We start from the raw sequence: 16,732 nt of genomic DNA, 5'->3' as shown, positions 1-16,732 counted from the left end.
TTCTAGGATTTATAAAATACTAAAATTAAAACCCAACTATAGCCTCAGGTTTTCTTAATATTCTGTTCTTTTATTCATTCGCTTATGTTGGATAACACAAAAGTTAGGTACTTTATCAACTAGCCATGTTCTTCATCAGTGAAGGGTGTTTCAAAATAGTTGCGACAAACTTTAAGGGGTAATTCTGCATTAAAAAATAATGACAGTTAGCTTTATCATTGTATGTCCGCAATTGCTTCGTTTCCGAGATACGGGCTGTTGAAGTTTTTCTTACAAACTGACGATTTATTTATTGCTTTAAAATCAGTTGAGATGTGCCAATGAAATTTGATGGGTTTCAAGACGTAGTTATTGCACATTTTTTGACATACAATTAAGAATTTTATATTTACCATTGCCGTGCATACGGGTAATATGATCGGTCATATTACCCGTATGCACGCCAATGGTGAATATAAAATTATTAATTGTACGTCAAAAAAATGCGCAATAACTATATGTATCTTAAAACCAACCAAATTTCATTTGCATATCTCAACCGGTTCTAGGGCAATAAATAAATCATCAGTTTTTAAGAAAAAATTCAACATCCCATATCTCGGAAACGAAGCATTGGCGGATATATGTTTATAAAGCAAACGACCATTATTTTTTCATGCAGAATTACCCCTTAAAGTTTGTCGCAACTATTTTGAAACACCCTGTACTGATGAAGAACATGGCTAGTTGATAAAGTACCTAACTTTTGTGTTATCCAACATAAGTGAATGAATAAAAGAACAGAATATTAAGAAAACCTGAGGCTATAGTTTAGTTTTAATTTTAGAATTTTATAAATGCTAGAATATTCCACAGTGTGTTGCGAACTTTGAGAAAAAAACACAGTTTGATTCGTACACCCGGTATACAATGGAAATTTACCTGTTTAGCAAAAATATTATTACAGCGATATTGTTAAATAATAATGCTATGAGATTTTAAAAAAAATTCTAAGGTACTAGTACACTTTAGAAGACCAAAAATAAGCATTTTTTCAAGATTTCTTTCTCAGAACCTTTATTAAGAATGAATATAAAACTTTTTACATACTAATATCTAACCCTTAGAAAATATAAAAAATATCTCTTTTTTCATTTATGCATTTACACTAATATTGTAGAGGGCGCCAAAGTCGAGGCCTCGAAAAAAAGTAGTTCCGATGGCGGACAGTTAATTTTAGGATTGGGATATCTGAAACAAAAAAATTGTACTGTATTTGAAAAAGGAAGGTTTCTTATGTGACATTTTACTACAATTAGTGAAAAATTCTACAAAATAAAGATTTTACGGAAATTTGAAAAATTTTTGTGAAAAAATCGCCAGTTTTTCTTCGGTTTTTCATGGTTAAAAAATAATTATTTTTATTTTTTGGTCAAATTGTGGTAAATTCTCACGTAAGAAACCTTCCTCTTTCAAATGCAGTACGATTTTTTTGTTTCAGATATCCCAATCCTGAGATTAACTGTCCGCCATCATTTTTCGAGGCATCGACTTTTGCGCCCCCTACAATATTAATATACGTGCATAAATGAAAAAAAGATATATTTTTTGTACTCTCTAAGAGTTAGATATTAATATGTAAAAAGTTTTATGTTCATTTTTATTAAAGGTTCTGAGAAAAAAATTCTTGAAAAAAATGACTATTTTTGGTCTTTTAAAGTGTACTAGTACCTTTAAATCGGACAACAGGTTTAGGAGATACAAGACATCAAAAATGACCCATTTTTTGAGGTGCTCGTTTTCTCTGACGCGCAGTGTATTGAGTGTATATCAAGAATGTGCAAACGAATAAAATTAAATGATTTGAATTTTTATTTGAACACTTCATGCGAATTTTTGGTAAAATGTTGAATTACAATGATTGTGTTGACTTCACTATGTATTTACAAGAATTATTAACTCATCACTGCTTGTGTAGATAACATTAATTGATTAAGTACTTTAACTGGAAATTAGTGATAAAACAATAAACTCGGACTTTAAACCAATCAAAAATTAAGATTCTGTAATATAAATCGCTTATTACTCTTTATTTGGATTTTTCAATTGTTATTATTATTATCTTGATTATTTGTAATCTAGAACTGTAAGAATTACATTTTCTAATAAAAAAATATATTTTGTATATGACAGTAGCTGCCAAATAGGTCTTGGGACCACCATAAAATAATTACGTATTTTTTATGGGAAATAAGCCACAATTTTACTAAAAAATGAATTTATTAACGTTTCGAAGCCCAAATCGGGTTTCGTTGTCAAAATACAAAATACTATTAAAATAAAACAAACATGTTGTTGCTAAGTAAAAAAATTCTTCTAATAATTTATTTAATCTGACTCATTTATATTGGCAATTCAGACGTATATTATACATTTTAAAGTAGAAGACTTTAAAATGATATCGTCAATATTTATGAGTTGCGTTCCTGGGACGACTTTACTAAAAGATAGTTCATTCGATTACATGAAATCAATCCCAACTCAAGAATATCCGTCGCAAAAAAAATCATAGCATGTGATCTGTCTTTAAAAAGACAACCAAATGCAACGATGACAGTAAAATTCTCGCGTTAGAGATTCCATAGTAAATCACGAGGGAAAACCAGGAAAAAACCTCGTGATACTATCCCGACATCGTAAGTATTTGGTCTTACATTTAATCTACCTTCAAAAACTAATATCAAATTCTGACTTTAATATGTTTAAATTATAAATAATATTAATATTACATAGATATACAATAAGTAATACTAAAATATAAAATTTGTACTTACTCGATATATTATTGACTTACTTACGATGTCGGGATAGTATCACGAGGTTTTTTCCTGGTTTTCCCTCGTGATTTACTATGGAATCTCTAACGCGAGAATTTTACTGTCATCGTTGCATTTGGTTGTCTTTTTAAAGACAGATCACATGCTATGATTTTTTTTGCGACGGATATTCTTGAGTTGGGATTGATTTCATGTAATCGAATGAACTATCTTTTAGTAAAGTCGTCCCAGGAACGCAACTCATAAATATTGACGATATCATTTTAAAGTCTTCTACTTTAAAATGTATAATATACGTCTGAATTGCCAATATAAATGAGTCAGATTAAATAAATTATTAGAAGAATTTTTTTACTTAGCAACAACATGTTTGTTTTATTTTAATAGTATTTTGTATTTTGACAACGAAACCCGATTTGGGCTTCGAAACGTTAATAAATTCATTTTTTAGTAAAATTGTGGCTTATTTCCCATAAAAAATACGTAATTATAAAAATGCCACAAGGAAATAGCTTCAGAACAACACCATAAAATAGTTATTACTTCCCTCATGAGACTTTTTTTATTCAGTTATTCATGTCGAGTCGGACAACTTTTTATTTCGGAAAATTTTCGGAACGGTGCCGTTTCGTAAATAAAGATGTATCTAAACTTTGTTGCGTCTGACGACTGTAGTACCCTTAAAAATTCGTCATACAATATTACCAGTTAATTGTAAATATTTTTATCAAACAATCCAGCAAAAATCAGCTCTGAGGGTATACATTTTACGACTCTTTATGATGCGCTACAACATTTTAGAAACGCTACAACATAAACATGACAGCTTTAATGTACACAGGAAAATAAATGAAATAACTAGAAAAGCAGAATTCAAACAAAATATACTAGTTAGTGAAAAGGGAGACATGGTAATGGATACAGAAAACAAATTAATGGTATGGACAAACTATATAGAACAGCTGTTTAACGACAACCGAGACACAATAGATAACCAATATTTCGTTGAAGAGACTGGACCAGAAATAACAGAAAGTGAAGTAAAACCTGGTAAAACACACTAAATATTGCAATTTATAGCCGACTGCAATATAGGTACATGTAATTGTCGAATTATTTTATATCATATACAGAACAGATATATTATTACCTAAAGAATGGCTTCTATCAACATTCGTGACTATACCGAAAAAGATGTTGCGAACACCGTACCATCAGTCTAATGTGCCACATACTCAAAGTATTTCTAAAGATTATTCATCGTAGAATATACAAAAAGTTTGAACAAGACATTGGACAAACTCAGTTCGGATTTAGAAATGCTCAAGGAACCAGAGAAGCATTATTTGCAGTAAATGTGCTAATACAGAGATATTTAGATGTAAACCAGGACATCTATGTCTGCTTCCTAGATTATAACAAGGCATTCGATACGGTGAAACATAATCCGTTAATAAAACTACTGAAAACAGAGAACATCGACACACGGGATATAAGAATAATAAATAATCTGTATTATGAACAAGAAGCTGTCATAAGAATAAATAATTTAAACACAAATAAAATAAAAATCAACAGAGGCGTTAGACAGGGCTGTGTCTTGTCGCCATCATTGTTTAATGCATACTCAGAAGAAATATTCAAAAAATCATTAGAAGATGAAGTAGCAGGCATAAAAATAAATGGCCTACTCATATGTGAAATTAGATACGCCGATGACACAATACTAATAGCTTGTTGCAACACTAATAGGCTGTTGCAACGAGTGAAGAATTTGGTCTGTCACTAAACATAAAGTAAAACAAAATTCATGGTTATATCAAAGAAAAATATTAGAGACATCAGTCTACCTACATAATAAAACGATAGAACGAGTTCAGAATTATAATAATTTAGGGAAAAACATTAGTGAAACAAACGATTATACCAAAGAAATACGAATTAGAATAGAAAAGGCTAGAAGTGCATTCTCTAATATGAAACAAATATTATGTAGTAGAGACCTCAGCCTAAATCTTAGAAAGCGAGTACTAAAATGTTGTGTATTTTCTGTTATTTTGTATGGTGTGGAGACATGGACTCTTAATAAACAATGCCTCAATAGATTGGAAGCATTTGAGATGTGGACGTATCGAAGAATGCTGAGAATCTCCTGGACAGACAGAATAACCAATGAGGAAGTACTAAGGAGAATACAGAACAGAATTGAGATACTGGATTCCATCAAAATAAGAAAACTTCAATACTTGGGTCATACATACACCTGTCACCACGTGTTATATAACACGTGGTGACAGGCGTGAACTCCTAAAATTGATTATGCAGGGAAAGATTCAAGGAAGGCGCAGTATAGGTAGGAGAAAAATGTCCTGGCTGAGAAATCTCAGAGAATGGTTTGGATGCAGCTCAACTGAACTCTTTCGGGCTGTAGTGTCAAAAGTGAGAATAGCAATGACGATTGCCAACCTTCGTCGCGGAGATGGCACGTAAAGAAGAAGAAGAAGATGATGCGTGCGCTCTCCTTCTACGGAGTCATAAATAATGATTTTTGCAGGATTTTTTGATAAATTTTCTGGTAATATTGTCTGGCAAATTTTTAATGGTACTCCACTTGTCGAACGCACCTGTGATGGTACACGACAACCCTCACGGAATTTTCCTAATTTATTTGTTATAAGAATAAGGTCAATATTATAGTTGCAATTTGTATAATTTATTACGACAGTAGCAAAGTTCAAAGTATTCAACTCATTCGCAAGACTGCAAACAAAGCACACCTCATTATTGAAATACGTATAGCATAACCATATATGGTAATACATATGGGCATTGTTTTTAAGAGTTTAGTGTCTTCGTCCAGTAACCCCCAACATCACATGGCGACCCGTGCCTTAAGTTAAAGAATGGAGTTTTCTGGTTCGCATATAGATTGAGGTATGCAGCTCTACACGTAAGATGGGAAACAACCAGAATAAAGAAAAAGAGGAACAGATCTTCATAAACCAAGCAGGCAACAGCGGAGGTGTGACAGCTGAAACCGGCGAAAACGAGAAGCTATCAATCCCTGGAGTTTTGGGAATTGTATCGTTCAGCCTGGCCATAATCATCGTCGGATGGCTACTGTATCGACGATGGAAGAAGCAGCTTCGACGCCACATCCGACAGGAAGTATCTAAATCAATGGAGATGCTGAGGTTAGACGCCCAGAATCCAGGACCAAATGCATAGACACATGAACCCATATTCGTGAGTAATTTTTCTTTTTAATACAGTTTAACTGCTTATGAAGTAAGTTTGATGACTATTTTTTTTAATTTTCATATTGACATTTTTATTTTTTTTATTATATAATTACTCACTTACTTATTTACTGACACTTTAAATATTGACGGTTATCCAATATTATTGATCCTTTTATTTTACTTACATTTATGTTTTATTATAATATTTTATATGTTATATTTTGTTATATTTGATAAACTTAACGGCAATGATAAGCTTTACGAAGTAATTGAGACTTCGAGACACTAGGCCATATACTATTGAGTAACGTAGTCAGGCCAAGCCGAATTTATGTTCGAGGAAAGATTTCAACGTATTCTGGAAGATATAACTATATTAAATAGGAATCTCACAAAAGACACTATAGAACGAAGGAAAAATAAGCTAATCACAGATAAATGGGTGGACAAACTCAGGACTATCACGGAACAGTTTAGGACGGTGCATAAAATATACAAAGGTGACAGCTGTAAGGCAGCAGAAGACAAATTCATTGCAGATATTATTGCAAAAATTGGAGAAAAAATCGAAAAAGTCCAAACAGAACTACGGAAAAGACAAGTTGAACATAACAACGACAAGATGGGAGAGAAATTCGAACTGAAAACAGCAGGGAACCTGATTCCTCACATAGAAAACACCGAAGAATCAATTAGAGCATTCATAGACGCAATTGAACTGTACGATGAATTTTTAGATAATGAGGGAAAACCGCAACTAACAAAGTACCTGTTGAAGGTGAAACTAACGCAAGCAGCAAAATTACGACTGAAGACTACTTACAACTCAAACGCGGCACTAATAACCGATATTAAAGAAAAGTTTCTAGTAAAACAATCTATCCCTGTTCTGTCAGCGGAGATCAACTCAGCGAAACAAGAGAAGAGGTCAATAGAAAAATTTGGAAGAAGTTTAGAGGAGCTCATGGCTAAATTAACAATAGCACAAGCAGAGGGAAACAGAGATGCAGAAGAAGTGCTGGCCAAAGTAAACGAAAAAATTGCAATAAGCGTGTTTACTAACGGTTTAAAAAATGACAAGATAAAGACAATTTTGAAAGCCAAGAACTTTAGCACTTTAGCGGAAGCGATAACAAGCGCAAAGAACGAAGAATCGCTAACTCGAACGGAAACTGCAGGAATGTACCACATGAATAAAACATATAGAGGCGGAAGAAGAAATACAACAAACGGATACAAAAATAGTTTTGACAGGAGAAAAGAAGGTAACAAGACATATAATAATAGAAATACAAATGGAAACGAAGTAAGACAATATCATAACAGAGGTAGGTCTCAAAGAAACAGAGGAGCAGGACATGGTCAACGAGGGAGAAATAATAATTGGTCGCAAGGTAGAAACCCCAGCAACAGAAATTCACCAGGAGCATATTTCGCAACAGAGGAGCAGCCCCGCCAAGAGCAGCCACACACAAGCACAATACAAGAAGTAGATTTTTTTCGTGGCCCATCGAATGGAGGCAGATAATTCCACAGCAAGTGGATTAAATTATATTAATGTTTATTACAGAGGAAAACGCAAAAAACTATTAATTGACACTGGCGCAACAGTCAGCGTTTTATTTGAAGAATGTTTAGATAAAAACTACACCGACATAAACAAAACCCGACGTATTAGCTTGCGAGGCGTTACCGGAAAAACTGTATATACAAGGGGAACCTTATTGTGTGACCTTGAAATATTAGATAACTCAGAGAAGATAACGTTGACACAGGAATTTGCAGTTATGAAGAGTTTCACAAATAAAGTCGATGGAGTTATTGGTAGCGATTTTTTATACCAATATTTTGCTACAATAAATTACGAATCCTTAAAAGTATCGTTACATGTAGAAGGAATGAGAAGAGATTTGGAAATGCTATCTATGGGAGAAATTTATACGATAATAATACCTAGGAGATGTGAAAAATTATTTTTTTTCGAGATCGGGACACACTACGGAGATTTTGTAACTATACCACAGGAGATAGCGGAAGGAATTTTCTCGGCAGGAACAGTCTCAAAACCAGTCGACGGAAAAATACCAATAAGGATATTAAATATCAATGATAGAGAAATAATTGTTAAGAATTTTAGACCGAAGGTCGAAAGATTAGACAAGTTCGACGTTTTCCACATGGGAGAATCAAAACAATCGGTGAGTCGTGCCGAAAGACTTTTGAATATAATAAACACAACAAATTTATCGCTAGAGGAAAAAAGAGCAATAGAAAAAATATGTGTAAAATATTCCGATGTGTTTTTCTTAGAAAACGATCCATGCACAACGACGGACGTATACAAAGCAAAAATAAAATTGCAAAAAGGAGTATCACCTGCTTATACAAAACCGTATAGATTACCACATGGACAAAAAATGGAAATAAATAGACAAGTAGACAAAATGTTAAAAGACGGGATTATTGAAAATGCAATATCAGAATTCTCATCTCCACTACTTATAGTGCCAAAGAAAAACGATGAAAATGGAAACAAGAAATGGAGAGTTGTGATAGATTACAGACAACTAAACAACAAAATTGAGAATGACAGATTTCCATTACCATGCATAGAAGAAATCCTAGACGCTTTATCAGGAGCAACATATTTTTCACATTTAGATTTATACCAAGGATATTACCAAATAGAACTCGATTCTAAGTCCAGACCGTACACAGCATTCGCAACCGATAGAGGTCAATATCAAATGACACGACTTCCGATGGGGTTAAAGACAAGCCCAGGATGTTTCTCACGAGCCATGACTATTGCAATGTCAGGTTTAAATTATGAAAACATGTTTATATATCTTGATGATTTGATAGTCTTTGGCAACAGTCTACAACAGCATAATCAGAACTTAGTGAAGGTATTAGAGAGACTAAGGAAAGTAAATCTGAAATTAAATCCAATTAAATGCGAGTTTATGAAAAAAGAACTATTATATTTAGGACACAAGATTTCGAATAAAGGTATAGCACCAGATCCGGAAAAGATCACCGCATTGGAACAATATCCAATACCACAAAATGCAAAAGAAGCAAAAAGATTCGTAGCCTTTGCAAATTATTACAGAAAACATATCAATCATTTTGCAGAAATAGCCGCACCTCTAAATAGACTATCAAGGAAAAATGTAAAATTTGAGTGGACAACAGAATGCCAAAAAGCTTTTGAAAGCCTCAAGGCGTCATTATTAAACCCCCCCGTAATGGAATTCCCAGATTTATCGGAGGAGAACACGTTTATTCTACGGACAGATGCATCTGGCATCGCACTAGGAGCAACTTTGTCAAACGGGAATGACAAACCGGTAGCATATGCCAGTAGAACACTTAATAAAGCGGAAATGAATTATCCTACGATAGAAAAAGAATTACTGGCAATAGTATGGAGCATTGCTAAATGGAGACATTACCTTCTACAGAAAGAATTTATTATTTTGACAGACCACCGACCATTGGTGTACCTATTTGGTATGACAAACCCTTCCAGCAGATTAACCAAATTTAGATTGAAGTTAGAAGAATACGACTTTACAATTAAATACGTGAAAGGAGCTGAAAATGTAACAGCTGACGCCTTATCACGAATAGAAGTTACATCAGAAGAACTAAAGCAACTAAATAAGGACTCAGAGAAAAGTATATTAGTGATGACGAGAGCACAAACGAAAAAGCAGGAGGAAATCGCCGATTCGAAGAACGAATGGACTGATCAACCAGACGTAGTCGAATTGTTGAAATTCCCGAAAAGTGCGGTAGAGGTAAAACTGATAGACAAGGACGATTGCAAAACAATGAAGCTAGATTCGGCTGAAGAAAATACAAATAGTAGTATATTGTACAACGAAGAAGACGATATTATTTATCTGATTCGAGATTTTCGATCAACGTCTGCACTACGAGCGTCGTTGAGAAACTCGACATAGCAAGAACCTCGATCAACGTCTGCGCTACGAGCATCGTTGAGAGCCTTGATTCAAATGTGCGCACAAAAGAATATAAAGGAACTAGTACTAGTAAAGAATAATAAGAATCAGCCAATTATTGAAGAGATAAGAAAGGATCCTAAAATATTTAAAGAAAGAGATATCAAAATATGTATAGTACAAGACAAACAGAATATAGCAGATGAAAAATTAAGAAGAATTATAATTAATGATTTTCACATGTTACCAACAGGAGGGCATGCCGGAATAAATAGAATGTACAAAAATATAAGGAAATATTATTTTTGGAATAGTTTACGAAAAGATATCGAGGAATTTGTGAAGAGATGCGACGATTGTCAAAGACATAAGCATTCTATCATAACCAAACAACCTCTAACTATCACATCGACTGCCACCTGCGCATTCGACACAATATTTATAGATCTAGTAGGACCATTTGAGATGGATGACAGTGGGAATAGATATATATTGACACTGCAATGTGAGCTAAGTAAATACATAGAAGGATATGTAATAAAGAACAAAGAAGCCGAAACAGTAGCCAAGGCATTGGTAGAAAATTTTATTCTGAGGTATGGAGTACCCAGAAAAATAGTCACAGACCAAGGCTCAGAGTTTATGGCAAGAACATTTAAGGAAACATGCTCATTATTGCAAATAGAGAAACTAAACTCAACAGCATATCACCACGAAACAATAGGAGCTTTAGAAAACACTCACAAACATTTAAATGCGTACCTTAGGATACAACTATCAAAATTCCCTACAAATTGGAGTACATGGGTGCAATATTTCTGTTTTTCGTATAACATTTCAGTACATTCAGCAACGGGTTATACACCGTTCGAATTAGTGTTCGGAAAAATATGTAGACTGCCGACAAATGTTCAAAACGAAATAGAACCCCTGTATAATTTTGACGACTATCCCATGGAACTGAAATACAGACTACAAGTAGCCGCAAAGGAGGCCAGAGAAACACTAACACATACAAAACACAGCAGAAAAAAATATATGATGCCAAAACGAGTAAAATAACTTATAAACCAGGAGATAAGGTATTAATAAAAAATGAGCCAAACACAAAACTTAACTCTTTGTTTTCGGGTCCATATACCGTAATTAAAGATGAAACGCCTAACGTAATTATTGAGAAAAAGGGTAAACAAGTAGTCATACATAAGAATAACGTTAAGCTGTATAATATATAAAAAGAATAAGTACTGAAAAGTGTTATAGTGTAAAAGTGTAATAATAGTCCACCATAAGACTTTTACTAGTACTTAAGGTTCAGTGTACATATTTATATATCTCATTTTTTTTCTTTTCTCATTTTCTTTTAATATGTTTGTTTAATTTTCTTATAAAGGAGAGACGTCAGTCAGCATAAATAATATAAAATAGAGATGAAAGGAAATTGTTACTGAAATTCCCTTTCATCTTTTCCCCGCCCAGAGAGATGTGATGGTACACGACAACCCTCACGGAATTTTCCTAATTTATTTGTTATAAGAATAAGGTCAATATTATAGTTGCAATTTGTATAATTTATTACGACAGTAGCAAAGTTCAAAGTATTCAACTCATTCGCAAGACTGCAAACAAAGCACACGTCATTATTGAAATACGTATAGCATAACCATATATGGTAATACATATGGGCATTGTTTTTAATATAATAGATATAAGTGGGAAGGTCGAGTACCTGAGACATCGTTGTTGGATCAGTGTGTTCGCTGAACTCTGCTGGCGCGTAGTCAGGGTCAGGGGATATAGTTACCGAGATATGGGTCACCTTGACCTATCCTAAAGATAATGTCGGTCGACGTAGTTGTAATTGTACCTTTAACCTTGTAAGAATAAAGTTATGTAAAAAGTTTAAGTTTGTTTGTTCGGGATAGTGTCTTCGTCCAGCAACCCCCAACATCATACACCAAAGTTTAGAAAGATATATAAACTGCGCGTCATAGAAAACGGGCACCCTAAATAATGGGTAATTTTTGAGGCTGCGTATCTCCTAAACCTGTTGTCCGATTTAAGTGATTTTTTCAATATGTTATAGCCTTGTTCTTTGTCAATATCGCTGTAATAATATTTTTGCTAAACAGGTACATTTTCATTGTATACCGGGTGTACGAAACAGACTGTTTTTTCCTTAAAGTTCCTAACACCCTGTGGAATATCCTAGCATTTATGAAATACTGAAATTAAAACTCAACTATAGCCTCAGGTTTTCTTAACATTTTGTTTTTTGATTCATTCGCTTATGTTGGATAATACAAAAGTTAGGTAGTTTTTTAACAATTGGCCATGTTCTTTTTCAGTACAGGGTGTTTCTAAACTAGTTCGACAAACTTTAAGGGGTAATTCTGCATTAAAAAATAATGACAGTTTGCTTTATAATCGTATGTCCGCAAATGCTTCGTTTGCGAGCTGTTGAATTTTTTCTTACAAACTGACGATTTATTTATTGCTTTAAAACCGGTTGAGATATGCAAATGAAATTTGGTGGGTTTTAAGACGTAGTTATTGTACATTTTTTGACATAAAATTAAGAATTTGATATTCACCATTGGCGTGCATACGGGTAATATGATCGGTCATATTTCCCATATGCACGCCAATAGTGAATATAAAATTCTTGATTACAAGTCAAAAAATTCGCAATAACTATCTCTTAAAACCTACCAAATTTCATTTGCATATCTCAACCGTATTTAGAACAATAAAATAAATCGTCAGTTTGTAAAAAAAATTTAACATCCCGTATCTCGTAAACGAAGAATTTGCGGACATAAGTTTATAAGGCAAACGGTCATTATTTTTTCATGCAGAATTGCCCCTTAAAGTTTGTCGCACTTATTTACAAACAACCTATACTGATGAAGAACATGACTAGTTGTTAAAGTGCATAACTTTTGTATTATCCAACATAAGAGAATGAATAAAAAAACAGATTTTCAGAAAACCTGAGGCTATAGTAGGGATTTCATTTCTGTATTTTATAAAGGCTAGAATATTCCACAGGGTGTTGTGAACTTTGAGAAAAAAACACAGTTTGATTCGTACACCTGGTATACAATGAAAATTTACCTGTTTAGCAAAATTATTATTACAAGGCTATTAACAAAGAATAAGGCTATAAGATATTCAAAAAATAACTTAAATCGAACAACAGGTTAAGGCTATGGGTACATAATTCGCAAATATTTTACGTGTATCCCTACTTTTTCTGTCTTTACACGGCAAATTACGTGTAGTAAAATTCACACTGGTGTGGATATGTAAACATTACTAGAATGTCATTCTACTTGAAAATGTCATAATTAATTTAAAGAGATGGCTTTTGAATGTTCTTGGATAACTGTTATTTTTATAACTGCAAATTATTAATTCAGTTAATAAATGTAATAATTTTTTCACTAACTATGTTTTCAGTGATTGTAATAATTTATTTGTACAACAAAAACTAATAATCAATCGAGAAAAGAGGAAAAGTGTTAAAGTGATTTTTTAATATGTTGTTATTTTGGAACGCTTACAATTTTGAACATCTCTAACAACAAAATACTTGGATCACAGGATATATCTGATGTATTCTCTGCTTGGATCTTTCACAAATAATACACAATAAATAACTTTTTATTAAGTTCACGTCTTAAATCAATTATTTATCAAATACACTATATATCAATAATATTTAATCAATTTCTCAAAATATTCCCGATGCAATTTCAAATATTTAAAATTGTCACTGATTGTCAGTGTCTGACTGACAATATATGCTGACAATATTATATTCGGTTGAGTGCGTTGTAAGACAAAGACAGATTTGGAAAATATTACCACGGCATTGTGTTCATTTTTTTCAAATCCTGAAAAAACCAATAAATATTTTTGAAAAATTTAAACGCAGAATGAAAGACTAAATTATTACCGAGGGCCGAAAGTCCCTTAGAATAAATAAAAAGTTTATTTTGAATGAGATATTTGAATTTAAAAATCACACTAAATTTTCTCTTAGTTTTTTCACCCCTGTAACTTATTAAAATAAACATTGTAGAAGTTCTCAGGGACTTTCGGCCCTCGCTAATAACGCAATCTTTCATTCTGCGTTTAAATTTTTCCAAAATACTTATTAGTTTTCTCAGGATTTGAAAAAAATGAATCCCCATTTGAATAGCATTGCAGCCGAAAATACGTTCCGATCCTCACGCGACATCAAAAATGACCCATTTTTTAGGGTGCCCGTTTTCTATGACGCGCAGTGTATTTATGAAACGCTCCTGCCGAAAAATTTTCGAAATAAAAAAATTGTCCGACTCGACATGAATAACTGAATAAAAAAGGTCTCATGAGGGAGGTAATAAATTTTTTTTAAGATTGACTACAGTTTTTTTATTTGATGAGCGATTAATGGCATTTGAGGTTATGGGAGATCTCATTCCAAAGATAGAAAAACATATGAATAAAAACTTTGGACACATACAGTAGATTAAGCATTAACAGAATGAAAGAGGGGAAAAAATATGGGCAGAACTACCTGCCGTGATGAAAATGTAGTTATTATGAGTGCATGGTTTAAACTACTTGCTCGCAAACATCGTCGAAATATTGCGAGAGTTCTATGTTCAGCAGTGGATGTTCGAGGCTAAATGATAATAAAAAAATAGTAAATAGGACTAAATTGTCATCTGTATATAAGTTAAGGAGGTGGGCAATTTACTTGGAGAAAAGTACAAGGTACAAAGTGGAGGAATTGTATGCTGGCAAAAATAAACAAGACATATGTTTAAAAATGATAAGGTTTAAGTAGAAACGGCAAGGCAAGGAAAATGTAATCGAAAACATAGCCCTGAGAATCTGGGATACATAAAAAAGTAATATGTATTTTATAATAATAGAAATAATAATAAAAGAAGTTAAATTATGTGTTCACTTATGTATTCACTTATGTACACTTACAGTTCCACAGATCAGCTTGGCCATTCTTAAAAAGTTCGTCAAACTGTTTTGAACATTCGCTGGAGAGTGTTTTATTATCTAGTAAACTACGTATAGCTGTTGTCCATTTATTGTAATCTTGTAAGACAGCTACATCCGAATGTGCTACATCAGTTTCAGCTACATCCCTATGCGATTTCACCAGAGTTATAATAAAAAACAAAAAAATAATGAAGAACTTCATATTCTTCTTCAACATGAAAATTTCACTAATCATTGAGATTGTACCAATGATTGTACGAGAAGACAAATTTTTTTTAAACTGATTAGATATTGTGCTTAAGATAAATGTGGTTAATTAACCTATTTACTTATTTAATCAACAGGTATCCTAAGATTAAGAGTTGATGTCCTAATCAATAACAAGATATTCAATTCTGCCAATTCAATTCAAGGTTTATTTTCAGAATAAAAATATAGGTATTATCTCCAGGTGGGGTGTTTTACAAAATTTCAGATAAAGTATGCCGGAAGTGTCAATTAATGTAATGATAAACATAATTGGCATACCTACTTTTTTAAGAAATAAATTACCAAAATTATATTGATTTGGCTTTCCTGCACTCGATTATTTAAATTTCGCGCGTTTAACAATTTTGCTTCGGTTCTCACTTCGTCTATCCACCTCTCCTTGACCTTCCTACTGACCAGCATCCCACCATAGTTCCACTAAGGGCCAATTTCTCATATCGAGTTCAACTCCAGTTTAACCTGAACTTTAAGTAAACGTCAGTTTAAAGTCAAAATCGTCTTTCTCAATTCCCGTTCAACCGATGGCAGTTTAAACTTGAACGATGCTTGAACGGTGGAATTCGGCCGTTCAAAGATTTCAGAACTCAGTTCAGATGATTTCATAGACTACGCATGCGTTGTATTAACACGAAACGCTGTCATAATATAAATATATCCTATTTTATTATATTAAGCCTAACGATAAACGATAACATTATTTGTGTTTTTATAATATTTAGTTATAATTATTAAAATGACTATTTGACTATAAATACTTAAATTTAACTTTATTCAAAAACAGCATAAAAAAGGTAGTTCAAAATGGCGACAGTTTTTTGCCTTTTGCCATCTATTGGCATTTCTCGAAAGCTGTAGAACGAGCACTGACATGAACGCGCAATGAGAAATGCATTCGAAACAGAACCGGAGATCACCCGTGAACCCGGTTCAACTGAACCATAGATTAACGCAGGTACGAGAAATCGACCCTAAGTCATATAAATGGAACCTCGATAACTCAGATTAATCGGGACCGCGTCCGATCCGGGTTATCGAAAATCCAGGTTAACCGGAGAATATGGTAAAAATTAATAAAATACGGTATACTTACAGATAAACTCCGTTATAATTAAAATAACATGAAATATTCAGTATATGCCTGTACCCAGATAGCACAAGTACGTTTTATGGACATCCAATGGACGTACATCTGTGTACATTGGAACGTCCAATGGACGTCCCGCTAAGGTACAATGGACATCCGATGGACGTCCAACGAATGTCCAGAGTTCACAAAATTGGACGTCCATAGAACGTCCGCTACAAACGTACATTGTACGTTGTATTGGAGCTTTCAGTGTACACCTTATGTACATTCAATGTACGTCTTATGAACATTTGTAGGGCACTTTTCAGAAAGCAATCTAGTATCCATAATTTTTTG

General features: G+C 33.2%; 1 protein-coding gene across 1 annotated transcript in view; it reads right to left on the bottom strand.

Moving 5' to 3' along the window:
• LOC114332670 (nose resistant to fluoxetine protein 6-like) overlaps positions 1 to 15,322 on the bottom strand; it is a 60,954-nt gene extending 45,632 nt beyond the window's left edge. Inside the window, exon 1 of the mRNA XM_028282499.2 lies at positions 15,019 to 15,322. Within this exon, the coding sequence (XP_028138300.1) occupies positions 15,019 to 15,274 (256 nt within the window). The 5' untranslated portion in view covers positions 15,275 to 15,322. The remainder of the gene's footprint in view (positions 1 to 15,018) is intronic.
• Positions 15,323 to 16,732: the final 1,410 nt, after the last annotated feature.

This window comes from Diabrotica virgifera, chromosome 1 (genome assembly GCF_917563875.1).
Source record: "Diabrotica virgifera virgifera chromosome 1, PGI_DIABVI_V3a".
Classification (NCBI taxonomy): Eukaryota; Metazoa; Arthropoda; class Insecta; order Coleoptera; family Chrysomelidae; genus Diabrotica; species Diabrotica virgifera.
The sequence above is the reverse complement of the archived record's forward strand: the minus strand, read 5'-3'. Positions and strand labels throughout refer to the sequence as shown.